At 39.3% G+C, this 14,045-nt stretch overlaps 2 protein-coding genes across 2 annotated transcripts in view; one reads left to right on the top strand and one right to left on the bottom strand.

The window, feature by feature from the left end:
- Positions 1-5,162: 5,162 nt before the first annotated feature.
- On the bottom strand, positions 5,163-5,800 carry LOC134213907 (protein NATD1-like). The gene is made up of 2 exons (XM_062693377.1): positions 5,421-5,800; positions 5,163-5,363 (listed from the first exon to the last, which is right to left on the bottom strand). The coding sequence occupies exons 1-2, from the start codon at positions 5,661-5,663 to the stop codon at positions 5,250-5,252; spliced, it is 357 nt and encodes a 118-aa protein (XP_062549361.1). The 5' UTR covers positions 5,664-5,800; the 3' UTR covers positions 5,163-5,249.
- A 1,582-nt stretch (positions 5,801-7,382) lies between these two features.
- The window catches only part of LOC134217355 (tetratricopeptide repeat protein 21B-like), a 16,535-nt gene continuing 9,872 nt past the window's right edge, over positions 7,383-14,045 (top strand). Inside the window, exons 1-3 of the mRNA XM_062696091.1 lie at positions 7,383-10,088; positions 10,150-10,347; positions 10,417-10,657. Of these exons, the coding sequence (XP_062552075.1) occupies positions 7,612-10,088; positions 10,150-10,347; positions 10,417-10,657 (2,916 nt within the window). The 5' untranslated portion in view covers positions 7,383-7,611. The remainder of the gene's footprint in view (positions 10,089-10,149; positions 10,348-10,416; positions 10,658-14,045) is intronic.

Below are 14,045 nucleotides of genomic sequence, written 5' to 3'. Positions count from 1 at the left end.
TTCCACTCCGGGTGGCTTAATACCCGCCATATAGGCAATTAACTTTGAATGTACCAAACAGATGAAGTTTGGGACTAACATCATCTTCAATGTGTAAGAACTGGTGACCCAAAAATAAGCAACACCAGCGCCCGTGTCCGAATGCAGGTCAATTGAGGAAAAGGTAGGAAATTGTTGACGTAATACTCGCTTTGATAGAAGCTGACGAGTTAACTGTACTTCCACGAGACATCACTGGGATGTTGGATATATAGGGTAGAGAGTGCGGCAGGGCTCGTTTTGTTAAACGGTCTGCCGTGTATAGCGTGTAGTTCGATTTAAAACAATAACAATGGAACAAACGCTTATTATTTTAATTATCGACCGCGACGACCGCACTACACAACTGGATGTGAACTAAATTTACACTTTCTGATTAATTTACTCACCCGCACGATGCAGAAGCAAATTTCCGGGACGAGTGCGAGCGGAATTGAGGCGAAAAATACCATGCGTCTCCACCGAACTAGAGGAATGTTCGAGAATGTTTGAGAAACGCGTACTCGTCCTGTGACGTCACAGAATTCCGGATCTCCGGTCGCCGCTGGATGATCGGTCCAGTTCCAGGGTCACCAGATGCGGCTTGACGCCACTAGCGCTCCACCCAAGCTTTCATTCCGATTTTTAGTTCGCGCGTCCAACTGTCCAAAAAAACCGCGTCCTAGCCGAAACTTGTGACGTCCCCGCCGAATGACGTCACACGGCCCAGCGCACTGATACCGGGAGATGGGACGTAGCACCGACTGCCGAAGGAACGCAAACACACGCGCCGGAATCAACCGTCACAGTTGTCGAAATGAGGGGCGGAACAGTAGTCATCCGACACACTCGCCGGGAGATGGGGCGGAATGCCTGTCGTCCAATTCGCCTGAAATGGCTGACAATCAGCCGAACACACGCCGAAAAATAACACTCGATAACCACACGCGAAGGGGCCCTCCTTAACACTGCGGTAAGATGCGCGGCTACAAAGCAAAACCATGCTGAAGGCGCCTGGGTTCGATTCCCGGTGCCGGTCTAGACAATTTTCGAATTGGAAATTATCTCGACTTCCCTGGGCATGAAAGTATCATCGTGTTAGCCTCATGATATACGATTGCAATTTGGTAATTTGGCTTAGAAACCGCAGTTAATAACTGTGGAAGTGCTTAATGAACAAGCTGCGAGACGACAATGTCCCAGTGGGGGATGTAATGTCAATGAAGAAGAAGAAGAAGAAGAAGAAGAAGAAGAAGAACAACCACACACGAAAACACGACCGACTCGGTTGCTAGTTCGAGCCAAACTCAACTCTTGAAAGACCTAGAACGAGATAATCGCCTCTGGAAGACCGCTGAAAAACAGATTGTGGTTTGGAAATTACAGAGCGTGTCTGGAACTCCGCTGAAAAACGGATTGTGGTTTGGAAAATCACAAAGTGCGTCTGGAAGACCGCTGGAAAATGGTTGTGGTGTGGAAAATCACAAAGCGCGTTTGGGAAATCAAAAAGCGTGTCTGGAAGATCGCTGGAAAATGGTTTGTGGTGTGGAATATCACAAAGCGCGTTTGGAAGACTGCTGGAAAACGGATTATGGTTTGGAAAATCAAAAACTGCATCGGGACGACCACCGGAAAACGGATTGTGGTTTGGAAAATCACAAATCGCGTCTGGAAGACCGCTGAAAAACAGATTTGGTTTGGAAAATCACAAAGCACGTCGGGACGGCCGCTGGAAAACGGATTGTGGTTTGGAAAATCACAAAGCGCGTCTGGAAGACCGCTGGAAAACGGTTTGCGGTGTGGAAAATCACATAGCGCGTTCGAGAAGTTTTCCAAAATTCTCACCGGCAGTCTGGAGGTCGTAGAGCAAAATCGTTCAAAAAGGTCTCTTATATTTTAGTCTTCTTGCCCTCAGATAAATTCTATCTATTCTACAAGCATTCTAAGTACATAGTTGAAACAGTGACCATTCTCACCCCTATGTGACCCATTGACCCCCGACTACGGTAAATATATTATCTTGAAGTTTGTTTCGGAATTCATTGATTTAGTAGTCATAACGGAATTGCCCGTTGGATCGAATATTCGTGGGCAGCCGGGACTATGTCCAAGGGCTAGACGATCCCTCTCCAGGCCATCTGCGAGTTGTGGTGCCTGCCTAGGATGACAGTGGGCTCTGTTAAACTTCTATAAAAAGCTGCATGTATCTGACACGGCTCTTCGATATTGATAGTGGCATCAAGAAAATAGTCAAGAAGTGTGGAATTCTCTATCGATTGAAAAACGAATTAAATAGGGAAAATGACGGCTTTGGCAGGATTTGTTCTAATATTTGCAGGGGGGTTTTTGTTGACCAAATTTTATGAAATTTGGCCACAATATTCTTTGATATGCAAAGAATGTTTTAGCCAAATTTGAGCACTTTTGTCCTTCCATTTTGTTTTTAGCAAATCAGACACAAATATCGATATTGCAGCGTTTGCAGAATAAGATTTTACGTTTGATTTTGAGATGTAAGTAGTAGATTCACTTCTTCCTAATAAAGATACAAAAAAAAGGTGTGTTTAACAATGATGTTCATTTTCAAAGTAATTAACGAATTGCTGCCTCGATATTTGTGTGATTGATTTGAAAGAGGAAGACAAGAGGAAGACATTCATAGACATAGCACTAGAAACGCGGAAGATATAAGAACACCTTACTTTTGGCATGGAGCTACTCAAAATTCTTTGTTTTTTTAAAGGTAATTACTATTTCAACTCGATGCCTACACATATCAAACGTGCAACTACATTATCACAGTTCAAGAGACGTAAAAGCTGTCTTTTAAACAGCTACTTAGTAAACTTTTTTAAAATCATTAATTATTGTATCTTGACGAAGTTTGACCTACGGACAACTTGTTTGGACAATTGTATTTTTATTTATTGAGGCACTGATAAACTATTATGTTCGTCTCGATAATGATGATGGATTTTATATATATATTGAGTCTAAAGTAAACAGATATGTTTTGTGGCAGCGCGAGACGAAAAATTTTAGATCCTTGTTTTTATTCAGAAACGTGCTTAAGTCAAAACTTTAAAATTGATAAACCCCTCTAGGACTTGTCACGCAATTCCACCCCTGTCGTGAATGAAAAGCGAGCTTTATTTGAATCTGTTGAACTTTTTACATCGGTGCGAGTTCCTGAAGATTAAATTCATTGGTATTGCTTACATGATTCATTTTGCTAACATCCAAATTGATCATATTATTCGTTTCATGCAATTAGGTAGGGCGCTCTAATTCACATGAAACTCCTACATCTTAATTAGGATTTTTATCACAAAAATCAACTACGCTGAGCTATTTCAAGTTTCAAGTTTCGGTTTTTACTTTTCCAAACTGACAGACGATTTATTATAAATGTTTTTATAAGTTTGGAACAAAAAAAAACCCAACTACTTAAAATTCGTCGAACTTGCTCAGATTTCAAGTGAAGTTTTTACTTAAATAATAACGACATACCAACACAATGCAAGTTGAAATTGTTGAACTAGGGATCATACATTCAGAGATCCTGATCTTGATTCAGAAGCAAATGAGCATTGTTATTTTGTTTTAATATTATTATTTCTGTGAATTTTGAAATGACTTCATTTCTTCACTTTAAAAGCATTGTTATTTTTGCAGACCTTCCATTTCACTTATTATAGCTCTTTTATTTGAGTATCCACTTATCAAGCCTCCGGAGCGATGCTTTGCATGAGACGAAAATCGTAGAGGCTATTTTGAGAGTGAGTGACGCGCAGCACAAGAAAAAGATGAACGACAAATTTGCTCTTGTTTTGCGTCGCACAAGCTGGGGTTCTCGAGCAGCAAAAGACAGACAAAAATGGTTGCAACAACTTGATTGTGACCAAATCTGGCCACTTAAGAGTTGCAGAAACCTGCGTTAAACATGTGTGCTGCGAAGGTTTGATGATGCTTTGTTGTGAGTTTTGATGCTAATATCTGCTTCTCAAAATACTCTGACTCTTGCTCATTTTCCACTCGGCGAGGAGTTAATGGCAAGCCTGAGTTAATAGACACAGACGTGACTTCTATTTTCAACGTTTCTGCTTCCAATCCAAAATATAGTCTTACAAAATGCATGCCATTAATCAATATAATAAATTTTCAAAATCTAATAAGTTTTTGAAAAACGTTTACTAAGTTACTGTTATTTTTGCAATATTTCTTTATTTCGCGGGACATTATCATGAAATAAGAGTAACGCGGGACATTTCGCGGGACACTTTTCAGCGCGGGACAAATGGCGAAAATACGGGACGTCTGGTCACTTATTGACGTAATTGTAATTTGACCTTTTTGTGTAGTCTACAAAACACTTAGTTTGAGTCTCGCGCGCGCAAAGCAGATATGGATGATTTTTTAAATTTATGTACAGACTTGCGCATTTTCAACTGGTAGAGTTTCGTTTCCACGGTTGATACCAAAATGTTTGATATCAACGAAGCGGTAACAGATTTAATTAAATTTTATTGATGCTTACGAATGATGAATGTGACGAAGTCTTGTGAAAATATGAAATGCGATTCTTGGTGGAACTTTTGAAATCTGTGCGAGAGATATCACAAGTTTTGCATTTTTGTATAAACTCGAAGTATCACTACCGATTCTTATGTGATAAACCGTCTAGCTCAAACCTTTGTAGGGATATGTGGCGGTACCATCATCATAAACTAATACAAGAGACACTCTTTTGCCAAACTCATCCGTTCCTAATCGTAAGCTTAGAAGAAACGTTCTACTATAGTGGGGTTCTAGCAAATGGACGTTGCTTTCGTTTGTTGGACGGAAATACCTGCCGTGTCTCTACTCACTCATGAATAGACAAAAAACCATCTGAAACAAATACAATGTTGCCTCATATAAGTGATTGAAACTTTTTCACTTTTTCAGTACTAGTAGTATGAATTCATATTTTGCGCGCGCAAAACGAGCGTAAAGATAGGTTTATTTATAAAAAACCCATAAATAGCTCAATTTGGAAGACTGAAATTTCCTACAAATATTACGTGTTTCATTTCGCAAGTGCGTTTATAATGTTGTTTCATCGAAATGATCTGGCCAGCCTATGAAAAACTTATAATACAAAATGAGTGTAAAACAATAAAATATAATTGGTTTATTTGACACTATTTGCAGATCTACAGGATTACAGCATACTTGTATAAACTCCGATTTCAAGTTTTAATATTCTTTTCAAAGCGAGATAAGTTATCGTTGTAGTATTTCAAAGCAAAGTCACAAACAATTTTAACTTTGAGGTTTTCCTTGATCGCATGCTGAAGGGCAGCCTGAAAAACAAAATTTTCCAGAAAACTTATATAACTTTAATGGTAACAACGATTTACCTCCACCAGCTTCTTTCCAACACCTTTCCCCTGGAAAACTTCGGGCACGTCCGTGTGATCGATGCTTATCTTGTTGTTCTGACGATCGTGTGTGTAGCTCACAAATGCCTTGCTGCCATGCAAATGAATCGCAAATTCAGAATTTGCAGGATCATGTTGGACTGTTAAAGCGCTCGAGCTGAAACTCGATGTGACTAAGCGGGTAACGTATCTGGTGCGTAAAATATGAGTTGCAGGAAGCATTTCTGAATCGTTTCCGGCTATTTACCGATAATATTGTTTATGTTTGAAGCGTCGTAAATCTAAGCAAGCGTTAGATTGAATGTATTTATAGCTGAATTCAATAACAAGTTTTCAAAACGTCACATCTTTTCAAATCACTGAAATGTCAATAGGGGAGGAGAAGACCGGCAGCTGTCATCGAGGGAAAAAGTAGAACCATGGAAATTCATACGGTGTGGTATGGGTAATGAGGTATATTTTTATTATAAAACAAAAATTACAGATGTTTTTAAAAAAAAATCTTGTTTTTAGGAGTTAGAATTTTAAAAGCACACAAAATAGACATAATATCTCGATTTTTATATTTTTTGCGAATGAGCAGTTAATAAATAAGATTATTGAATTTCTAGCTTCACAAACTAAAAATTGTTTGTCCTTTTTTTATATCGTTCTACATGCATTTTAATCCTCATTTTATATATCATGCCATGTCAAATTTCCATGATTCTACTTTTTCTGGAAACTTTTCCAGGTGGCAGCACTAATGAAGGAAACGTCCCCATTCACTGAAACAGATGGAACATTGGCACACTCACACAAGCATACCATCAACAGGTGGAGTACGCCTATGCGAACCCATCGGTGCTGTGAGTTTCAGTGGGGGACTATCAGATTTGACTAACGCTTGAATCTCAGTTTACAAAAGTAGATAGGTCGTTAACTTTCTGAAATCAGTATGACGAATGGCACCTAACTAAGGACTAATTTCTTGAAATTAGACACCTTAATCGAAAACGTATCTGGTAAGCGCAGTAGCGGCCACCTTCCTACATAACTGGTACCAAATACTTTTTTGTGGAAAGTCTATATTTCGAGAAAACCCGCGTTGGATGTCTTTCGCCATACAAATTTCTGGCGATTAACTTATGATGGCCAGAGTGTATGTAATTAAGAGTGGCGACACTGTCAGAATTGGAACGAAATTTATGTCGCCACTGTTTAATTACATACACTCTGGTGCTGTCCACTGAACAGCTTGAAGTAGCTCGAAGTTACTCCCGTCCTGATCGTTCTTTTTTGTTCAACATATTTATGGACATGAGTAGAGATGTCGCAAATTAATCGATTACTTCGATTAATCGATTCATCGTTGTAATAATCGATTAATTTTGAATCAATTACTTCCCAACAAATAATCGACAAGAGAGTAATCGATTGAATCGATTAGTTATTAATCGATTAATCGGGATTTTACGACATCTCTAAGATGTCGCAAATTAATCGATTACTTTGATTAACCGATTCATCGTTGTGATAATCGATTAATTTCGAAACGATTACTACCCAATGAAAATAAATCTTTGATTAATCGACTCAATAATCGACAAGAATTGAAAGTAATCGGTTAGTTAATAATCGATTAATTGGGATTTTACGACAACTCTAGACATGGGCAGGATGGGAATAACATCGAGCTACTTTAAGCTGCTCATTGGACAGCATTTATGCGTTTTACGGAACGCCCTGTTTTATATCTAACTCACATTTCTCTATGTTGTGGGATTGCTTTCGTAGTGTTGACAGCATGGATGATAAAGCATTAACACGTCACAAATGAAAATACATCTTTGATTAGGCTTACGCCGATATTTCCTACGAACACAAATGCACGGTTCGTGGTTGAAAATATTCCTGTTTCGTTTTGCTGTGACAGCTGCTCGTGGTTGCAAACAAACTGAGTAAAAGTTTGAGTGAAATGCGCGTATACGTACACCCTCGCAGAAAGTCTAATAGTACCCATGTTTGTGTCTCACCATCCACGTGATGATTGCTTCTGCATAGGTGCCAGACCTGAATTATTATATCCAGCTTCTAGTTGCCATGGTGATTGAACATACATAAACAAACTAACAAAGTATCAAGAAATTGTGAAAATCGTGAATTGAAACAGTGGAGTTACTTTCAAATAATGGATGAACAAGATTACAAAAGTGTTATATTATACTATGGCCGGGAGAAGCTCTACCGGACCATGCACCGGACTGTATTGGAAGCAATGGGAAAATACACAGCCGATGCTAGTTTCAGATACTACAATGGAATCGCATTGATTCTGGAAGGAGTCAGGCTACAAGAAGGCATTCGTGAGCTGAACCAACTGATTGGAGAAAAAGATTTGGGAATGGTGGTGGTTTTGAGTTTAATGTATGCTCATAAAAGGTGCAGCGTAGTTGATAAGGAAGAGCTGTTAAGCCTGGACAGCAGGCTCAAAGAAGAGCGAAAACGGCTTACATCGATGTCCGCATACTATTCATCTTTATTTCTATTTCTAACTGGAAAGTTCGACAAAGCAAGAGAGTACGCCGATAAAGCCCAACGACTTGGACCCAACTCTCCAGAAATTTTAACACTGAAAGGATGGTGTGAACTTGTTTCAAACAAACCCCGCTCTACGCATATCCTTGATTTATTCGACAGGGCTCTTGAACATGGGAAGCAAATTGATGCAAACATTGGTCAAGTACGGTTCCATCAACTGAATAATGATTTTGAAGCAGCTATTTCCGTACTAAATAGGCTGTCGGTGCGGTTCCCTGAATTAAATATACCGCTGATCGAGAAAATGAGATGCAATCTTTCCAATTGGAATTGGGATAATGCTATTGAGACGTCAACAAGGATTCTTACCCTCGAGCCAACAAATTTGGAAGCATTACAGGTGAAAATACTGATACTAATTGCAAAGGATGGTAATTACAGCGGTAGCCTATCAGCGTTGCAATATTTATTTGCTACGATGGAGAAAGTTGAGCCAGCCAACGGAAATCTTTTCATGCGAATTGGTCAACTCTTTTCCCGAATGTGTGGAAGAAATGCGGCTATTCTGTCTCAAACATATACTTTTGTTGAAAAAGCTTATAAATTGAATGCAACAAACGCAGAATACGTTACCGAACTTGGTTATCAGAATATTTTACAAAAAAAGTATAAAGAAGCAACAAAACTATTCAAATTGGCATCTAAGTTAGACGATAGTTCTATGTACGCTCTATGCGGTTTGACTTTATGCCAAATGATGGATTCTGGAATCAGTGAACAAGTGTCACAGCAGATTGAATTTTTAACAGAAATTCAAGGAGAAGACAAAATACCATTACTACTGTACATGTCATCTAAACTGCACCAATCTAATCATGAGGAAGCCATAGCCATGCTTCTGCAAGCAAGTGAAATACAATTCAAAAATTTGAACACGCTTTCATATGGGTTAGAATATTTGAGACAATTTAACCCAGATTTTCTTACACAATTAGTGAAGGAGTTGTTGAAATATTCTCCTACTGAACAAAACTTAGATGTGATGTCAATCGATGCGCTACACCCTTCACTTAGACATAGTGCGAATATATTAGACTCGATTGTTAAAGCTTGTCCAGGTATGGTAGAAGCTGCCTATCTTCTTGCACGAGTCCAATTTCTAAGCGGTGAAATCGGAGCAGCTGCGGGCACCTTACAAAAAATTCTACAGGACATTGATCCAACGTATTCAGATGCACACTTACTTATTGCCCAAATTCACATACAGCAGAAGTCATATCAACGTGCTGCACAGAGCCTAGAAATATGTCTCAGTCATGATTTCAAGGTCCGTGATAATCCAATGTATCATTTGCTGCTCGGTATCGTATATAAAAACCAACAACGTTTTGATGAAGCTCTGAAAACCTTTTTTGTCGGAATGGGAATATGCGGAATCAACACCAATGGAAGTCAAGTCAAATCTACATCGGGTAGCAAGTCCAATGCAGAGCAGCTAAGCGTTTCCGATTTACTAACTCTATACTTGGAAGTTATAAATACCCATGTTCTGATGAATCAGAACTCCGAGGCTTTGAAACTAATGCAACTGGTGTCATCCGAGTTTGCGTCCACATCAGAAGAAGGACGACTAACGGTGGCAACAGCTGATTTTTATATGCAGCAAGGAAACTTTACCAAAGCAATTGAACTCTTGAAAACAATAACTCCCAATCAACAATACTACGTGCAGGCAAAAACTAAAATGGCTCATTTTTACTTAGTACATAAAAAAGATCGCTTGGCCTATGCTCAATGCTTTCGAGAACTTGTAGCTAGTTGCCCTGGTCCATCAAGTTATTTGATGTTGGGAGATGCCTACATGTCTATCCAAGAAGCAGATGACGCTATAGAAGCATACAAACAAGCTCAGAAGCAGAATCCGCGAGATGCGCTACTTGCCAGTAAGCTTGGCAGAGCTTATGTGAAAACCCACCAATATAAAAAAGCGATATCGTACTACCAAGAAGCGATTACTACTCCCGAAAATGGACTACTGAAGCTGGACCTGGCTGAACTGTTTCTGAAACTCAAACAATACTCAAATGCAGAGCAGACCCTGGTAGATGAAATCGAATTATCGAAAAAGTAAGTTTTGGACTAATGCAATTAGCTACATTCTTCATAACATGTGTGTCGTATCTTTCAGAGAAATCGAGGAAACTTCAGTTTTGCAAACCAGAACCAAACAACTACTACTATTGGCTCGTGTTCGTGAAAAAGCAGGATATTTAAGTTCGTCTTTGAACACGCTGAAAGAAGCACGAGACAATCAGCTGAAAATACTAAAGCATTTGGCAATGGAGCAGAACGTGACCTTGCATGAACAAAACAAAATACTGGTGAAGTATGTTATATTACTTTTCATCATTAGCAAATGTAATGTTATAAAACTGTGTGTTTCACATCCCAATAGAATTTGCGTATTAATGGCCGAGCAGTCAATTGCTACCAGGGACAACGAGCAAGCAGTGCACCACTATCGGGAAGCACTTCGGATTAACCCAAATGATGTGGGATTGCTGTCAGCATTGGCTCGTACCTATATGCATGTGAACAATATGGATCAATGTCAGTTGACTTGCGCAGCCATTTTGCAGAATGATCCAAACAACGAGGTAGCATCGGTTATGATGGCGGATTTATCCTTCCGGAGGGTAAGTATTTTTATGTATTTCATATGTAGCCATAATAGTACATAATAAGTACATTCGATACTGTTTCTGAAGCAATACAAACGAAAAAAAATTGAGTTTTTCAACGAGTTTCACATGCTATTTTTTGCAATGACGAAAAATGGGCTTTCATATGAAAAATCTGTACACTGTATAATCCACTCCACATGATCATTCTTGAAAATAAATTATGTTGCTGCAGAGAACAATCAGGTTTCCATGTTATCGTGCCACATTGCATAGCTCGACACGTCATGTGCGAACCTGTCTGATATCCTTATCTTCGATTGAGTAGAATGAGCCTATTAGTATGGTTCGACATTGGCCGTTGGATGGAGAGGAAAGTGGGGATCCAAAGGAGACTGAAGCATCAGTCTAGTTTACTCCGAAGCTCTTATGGTTATAAATCCTTAAATCCGGGAGCATCCACCAGGATCACATGCACGGTTATTCCTAATCAAATTAATCTTATCATCTTATGTTTACACATTTATTAAAAACCCTAATTCATCCACCTAGCGGTGCTTTTCTCGTGCATTACACATACTAAGAAGACTTGAGTAAGATTTTCTTAGCGTGTTTTTTGTGTAGAAATCGTATTTTGACCATAACTTTTGATCGCATAGTCCGATCTAGCCAATTTTCAATAGGAAACAATGGGACAGGATTCCCCGTCGAATGCAACCTGTCGGAGTAAAATAAGTGCTTAAAAAAGATTTAGTTTTATTTTGCGCACAAAGCTGAGTCGATTGGTATATAACACTATGGGTCTACGGGACTTCTATCGCAAAATCGTCTTGGAAGTGCACTGGAGGACGAGAAAGGCAAAAACATTTTATGTTGGATACACAAACAAAATGCACTTTACTACTTCAAAACTTTGTATGGGCTCGTTGCCCAGTGTTCTCATCGGGGAATTAAATTCAACTGTTTCAATCGAGCGTCCTCCAGTCGAGGTCACGGTTCGGCTTGTAAGCATGTGTACGCTGCATTACGCGTAATATTGGTATCACTCCGATGTTCAATGTCCTTTCTATATAGATCGAAACGCACAGGGAATTCGTATTTGCCATCATGGACGATGGTTCATTAATAACGCTTAAATTAATGGACAACATCACTCTTGAAGCACTTAGCGGTGATGGAAACCCAAATCGACACAAACTGAGCGACATTGGGACTGTGAGTAGTTTAGTTCTACATTCCCAAACGATGTAGGTAATGTCCTTAATTGCGTGGACTCCCAAAGAGAGATTATGAGATGGCTCAACCAAAATTATTCATTGGGTTGAACAATCTCCGCCCTTAATGGTGCGCGAAAGTGGCCTCAGTATCTGATAGCCACAAAGTGTCGACAAGAATACCTTCATGTGCTACGTTTGACAGGTCGCCTGTATATGAGCCAACGCAGCATAATTTGAATTGAGCATGGAGTCATAAAATAAGACAAAACCGGATTTTTTATTTGCAATTTTTAAATTCATTTCGCAAATATAAATCAGTTTATGACTTTGAAGGGCAAAATGCGTGAACGGTACCCGTTATTTCTTGTCGAAAATACTTAGAGAATCTTTCACAGTTACTCAGAAGTCATTCATAATAACTATAAACTAAAGGGGGTCCCGTAGCGTAGTTGGCTACACGTTCGCCTTACAAGCGAATGGTCATGGGTTCGATTCCCAGCCCCTCCACCAAACCCTCGTCAGTCGCCAGATCCGCAGCCCATACGGTGGCGTTTGGGGTACGCGCCTTACCGTCACGGCTGCCTGATGACGACTGACAACTTGTTCTTCTCGGAGGCATTCCTCCAACGTTACCCGGATTAATGACAACCGAACAATGCAACGATCATTGAATAACGACATGGACAAACGGACACAATGGACTCACGACAGTGGCGTAGCCACGGGGGTGGTTTTGGGTATACCCCCCCCCCCCCCCCAAAGGCAAAATTTTTGGAAGAAAATTTTTTTTTCGAAAAAAAAAACATGTTCAGAAAACCCCCCCAGACAAATTTTCTGGCTACGCCACTGACTCACGATGAGATGAACTGGCTACGACAACAATAATGGTAATGGAAATCTAAAAATAGATTCTGTGTGGATTCTGTAGAGCAGAATACCACAGTAGATCTCGGCACAGTAGCGGTTAAGTAACACAGAGTGCCTAACAAATAAATAAAGGAATAAAAAAAAACTATAAACTATCCAGCTTTTTATTGTGGCCAGCTATAATTTTTTGAATCACCCCTATTGACATTTGCGTTGTCCACTATAAATTTGCCTAACTGAGATCGAAGTATGGTGTACTATGATGAAATATTTTTGTTTACATTGAAACTTCAAAAGTTTCCATTAATTCTCAAATAGTTTCTCTTTCTCTACATTCAATTACATTCATTTTAGGTTTGGTCTAAATGGCTCACCCAAGATCTCAAGATATTCCTATCATGTGATGTGAGATGTAGATCTGGGACACAACTGACGGTACCACGGGATTAGAATTTCATTCGTCCACATTTGAAGCATGAGCTGGAAAGACGATACTTCCAACCTGCGCTGCATCACTCACAATATTCGTTATTCCTCTGTACTGGTTCATTACATCTATTGCTTGTACCTACATCAATATTGCGAAGAACAGATTAATGAAGAGGAGAATTGTGGGTCTGCAGTTTCAGAGTGAAGGTTTTGTTCTTAGATGCCTTAGATTCCTAATAAACCGTATTTTTTTTTATTGAAAAGTTCATCCTGACAATCAAACGCATAAATATGAGCATTACGAAAGACTGGACTACACTTTGAAATTTTTAACTCACACTTTTTCGCCAATAAGAATCGTACAAATTCTGTAAACATATTCCTACAATACAACAGGCCTGTAAGAATGTGGATGGCACTAATTTCGCAAAAGCTTTTGACTGGTTTAGGGACTGGAACAGGGATATGGTGTAAAACCTCATCGAGTTACGAATCTAGCAGATGGACCATTTTCTTTGCTTTCCATTTAATGCTGAGAAACATGCTTTCGCTATAAGGCACTTCAAACAATGTGTTTGTATTTTAATTTTTTCGTTTTCAGACTTCGTATTTCATGAGAAATGTGCTTGGAAAAATGTCCTTCGAAAAATTGGTGTGCTCCAATTGATATCTTCGTGGTGCCAATCGAAAAAAAAAGATTGTCGAGAATGCAACAGTAATCTATCTTACCGGTTTATATCAGACTCATTGGCAGTATTGGGAACCTAATTATCAACAGAGCAAAATTATAATGGGGTACAACATTTTCGCTGCAATGGTTGAACCGTTCCATAACCAGTTGCTTTAGTTTCCTACTGTTTGGCACAAAAACACTTCATTGCGAAATGCGA

This window comes from Armigeres subalbatus, chromosome 2, assembly GCF_024139115.2.
Source record: "Armigeres subalbatus isolate Guangzhou_Male chromosome 2, GZ_Asu_2, whole genome shotgun sequence".
NCBI classification, from domain to species: Eukaryota; Metazoa; Arthropoda; class Insecta; order Diptera; family Culicidae; genus Armigeres; species Armigeres subalbatus.
This window is presented reverse-complemented; position numbering and strand designations above follow the sequence as displayed.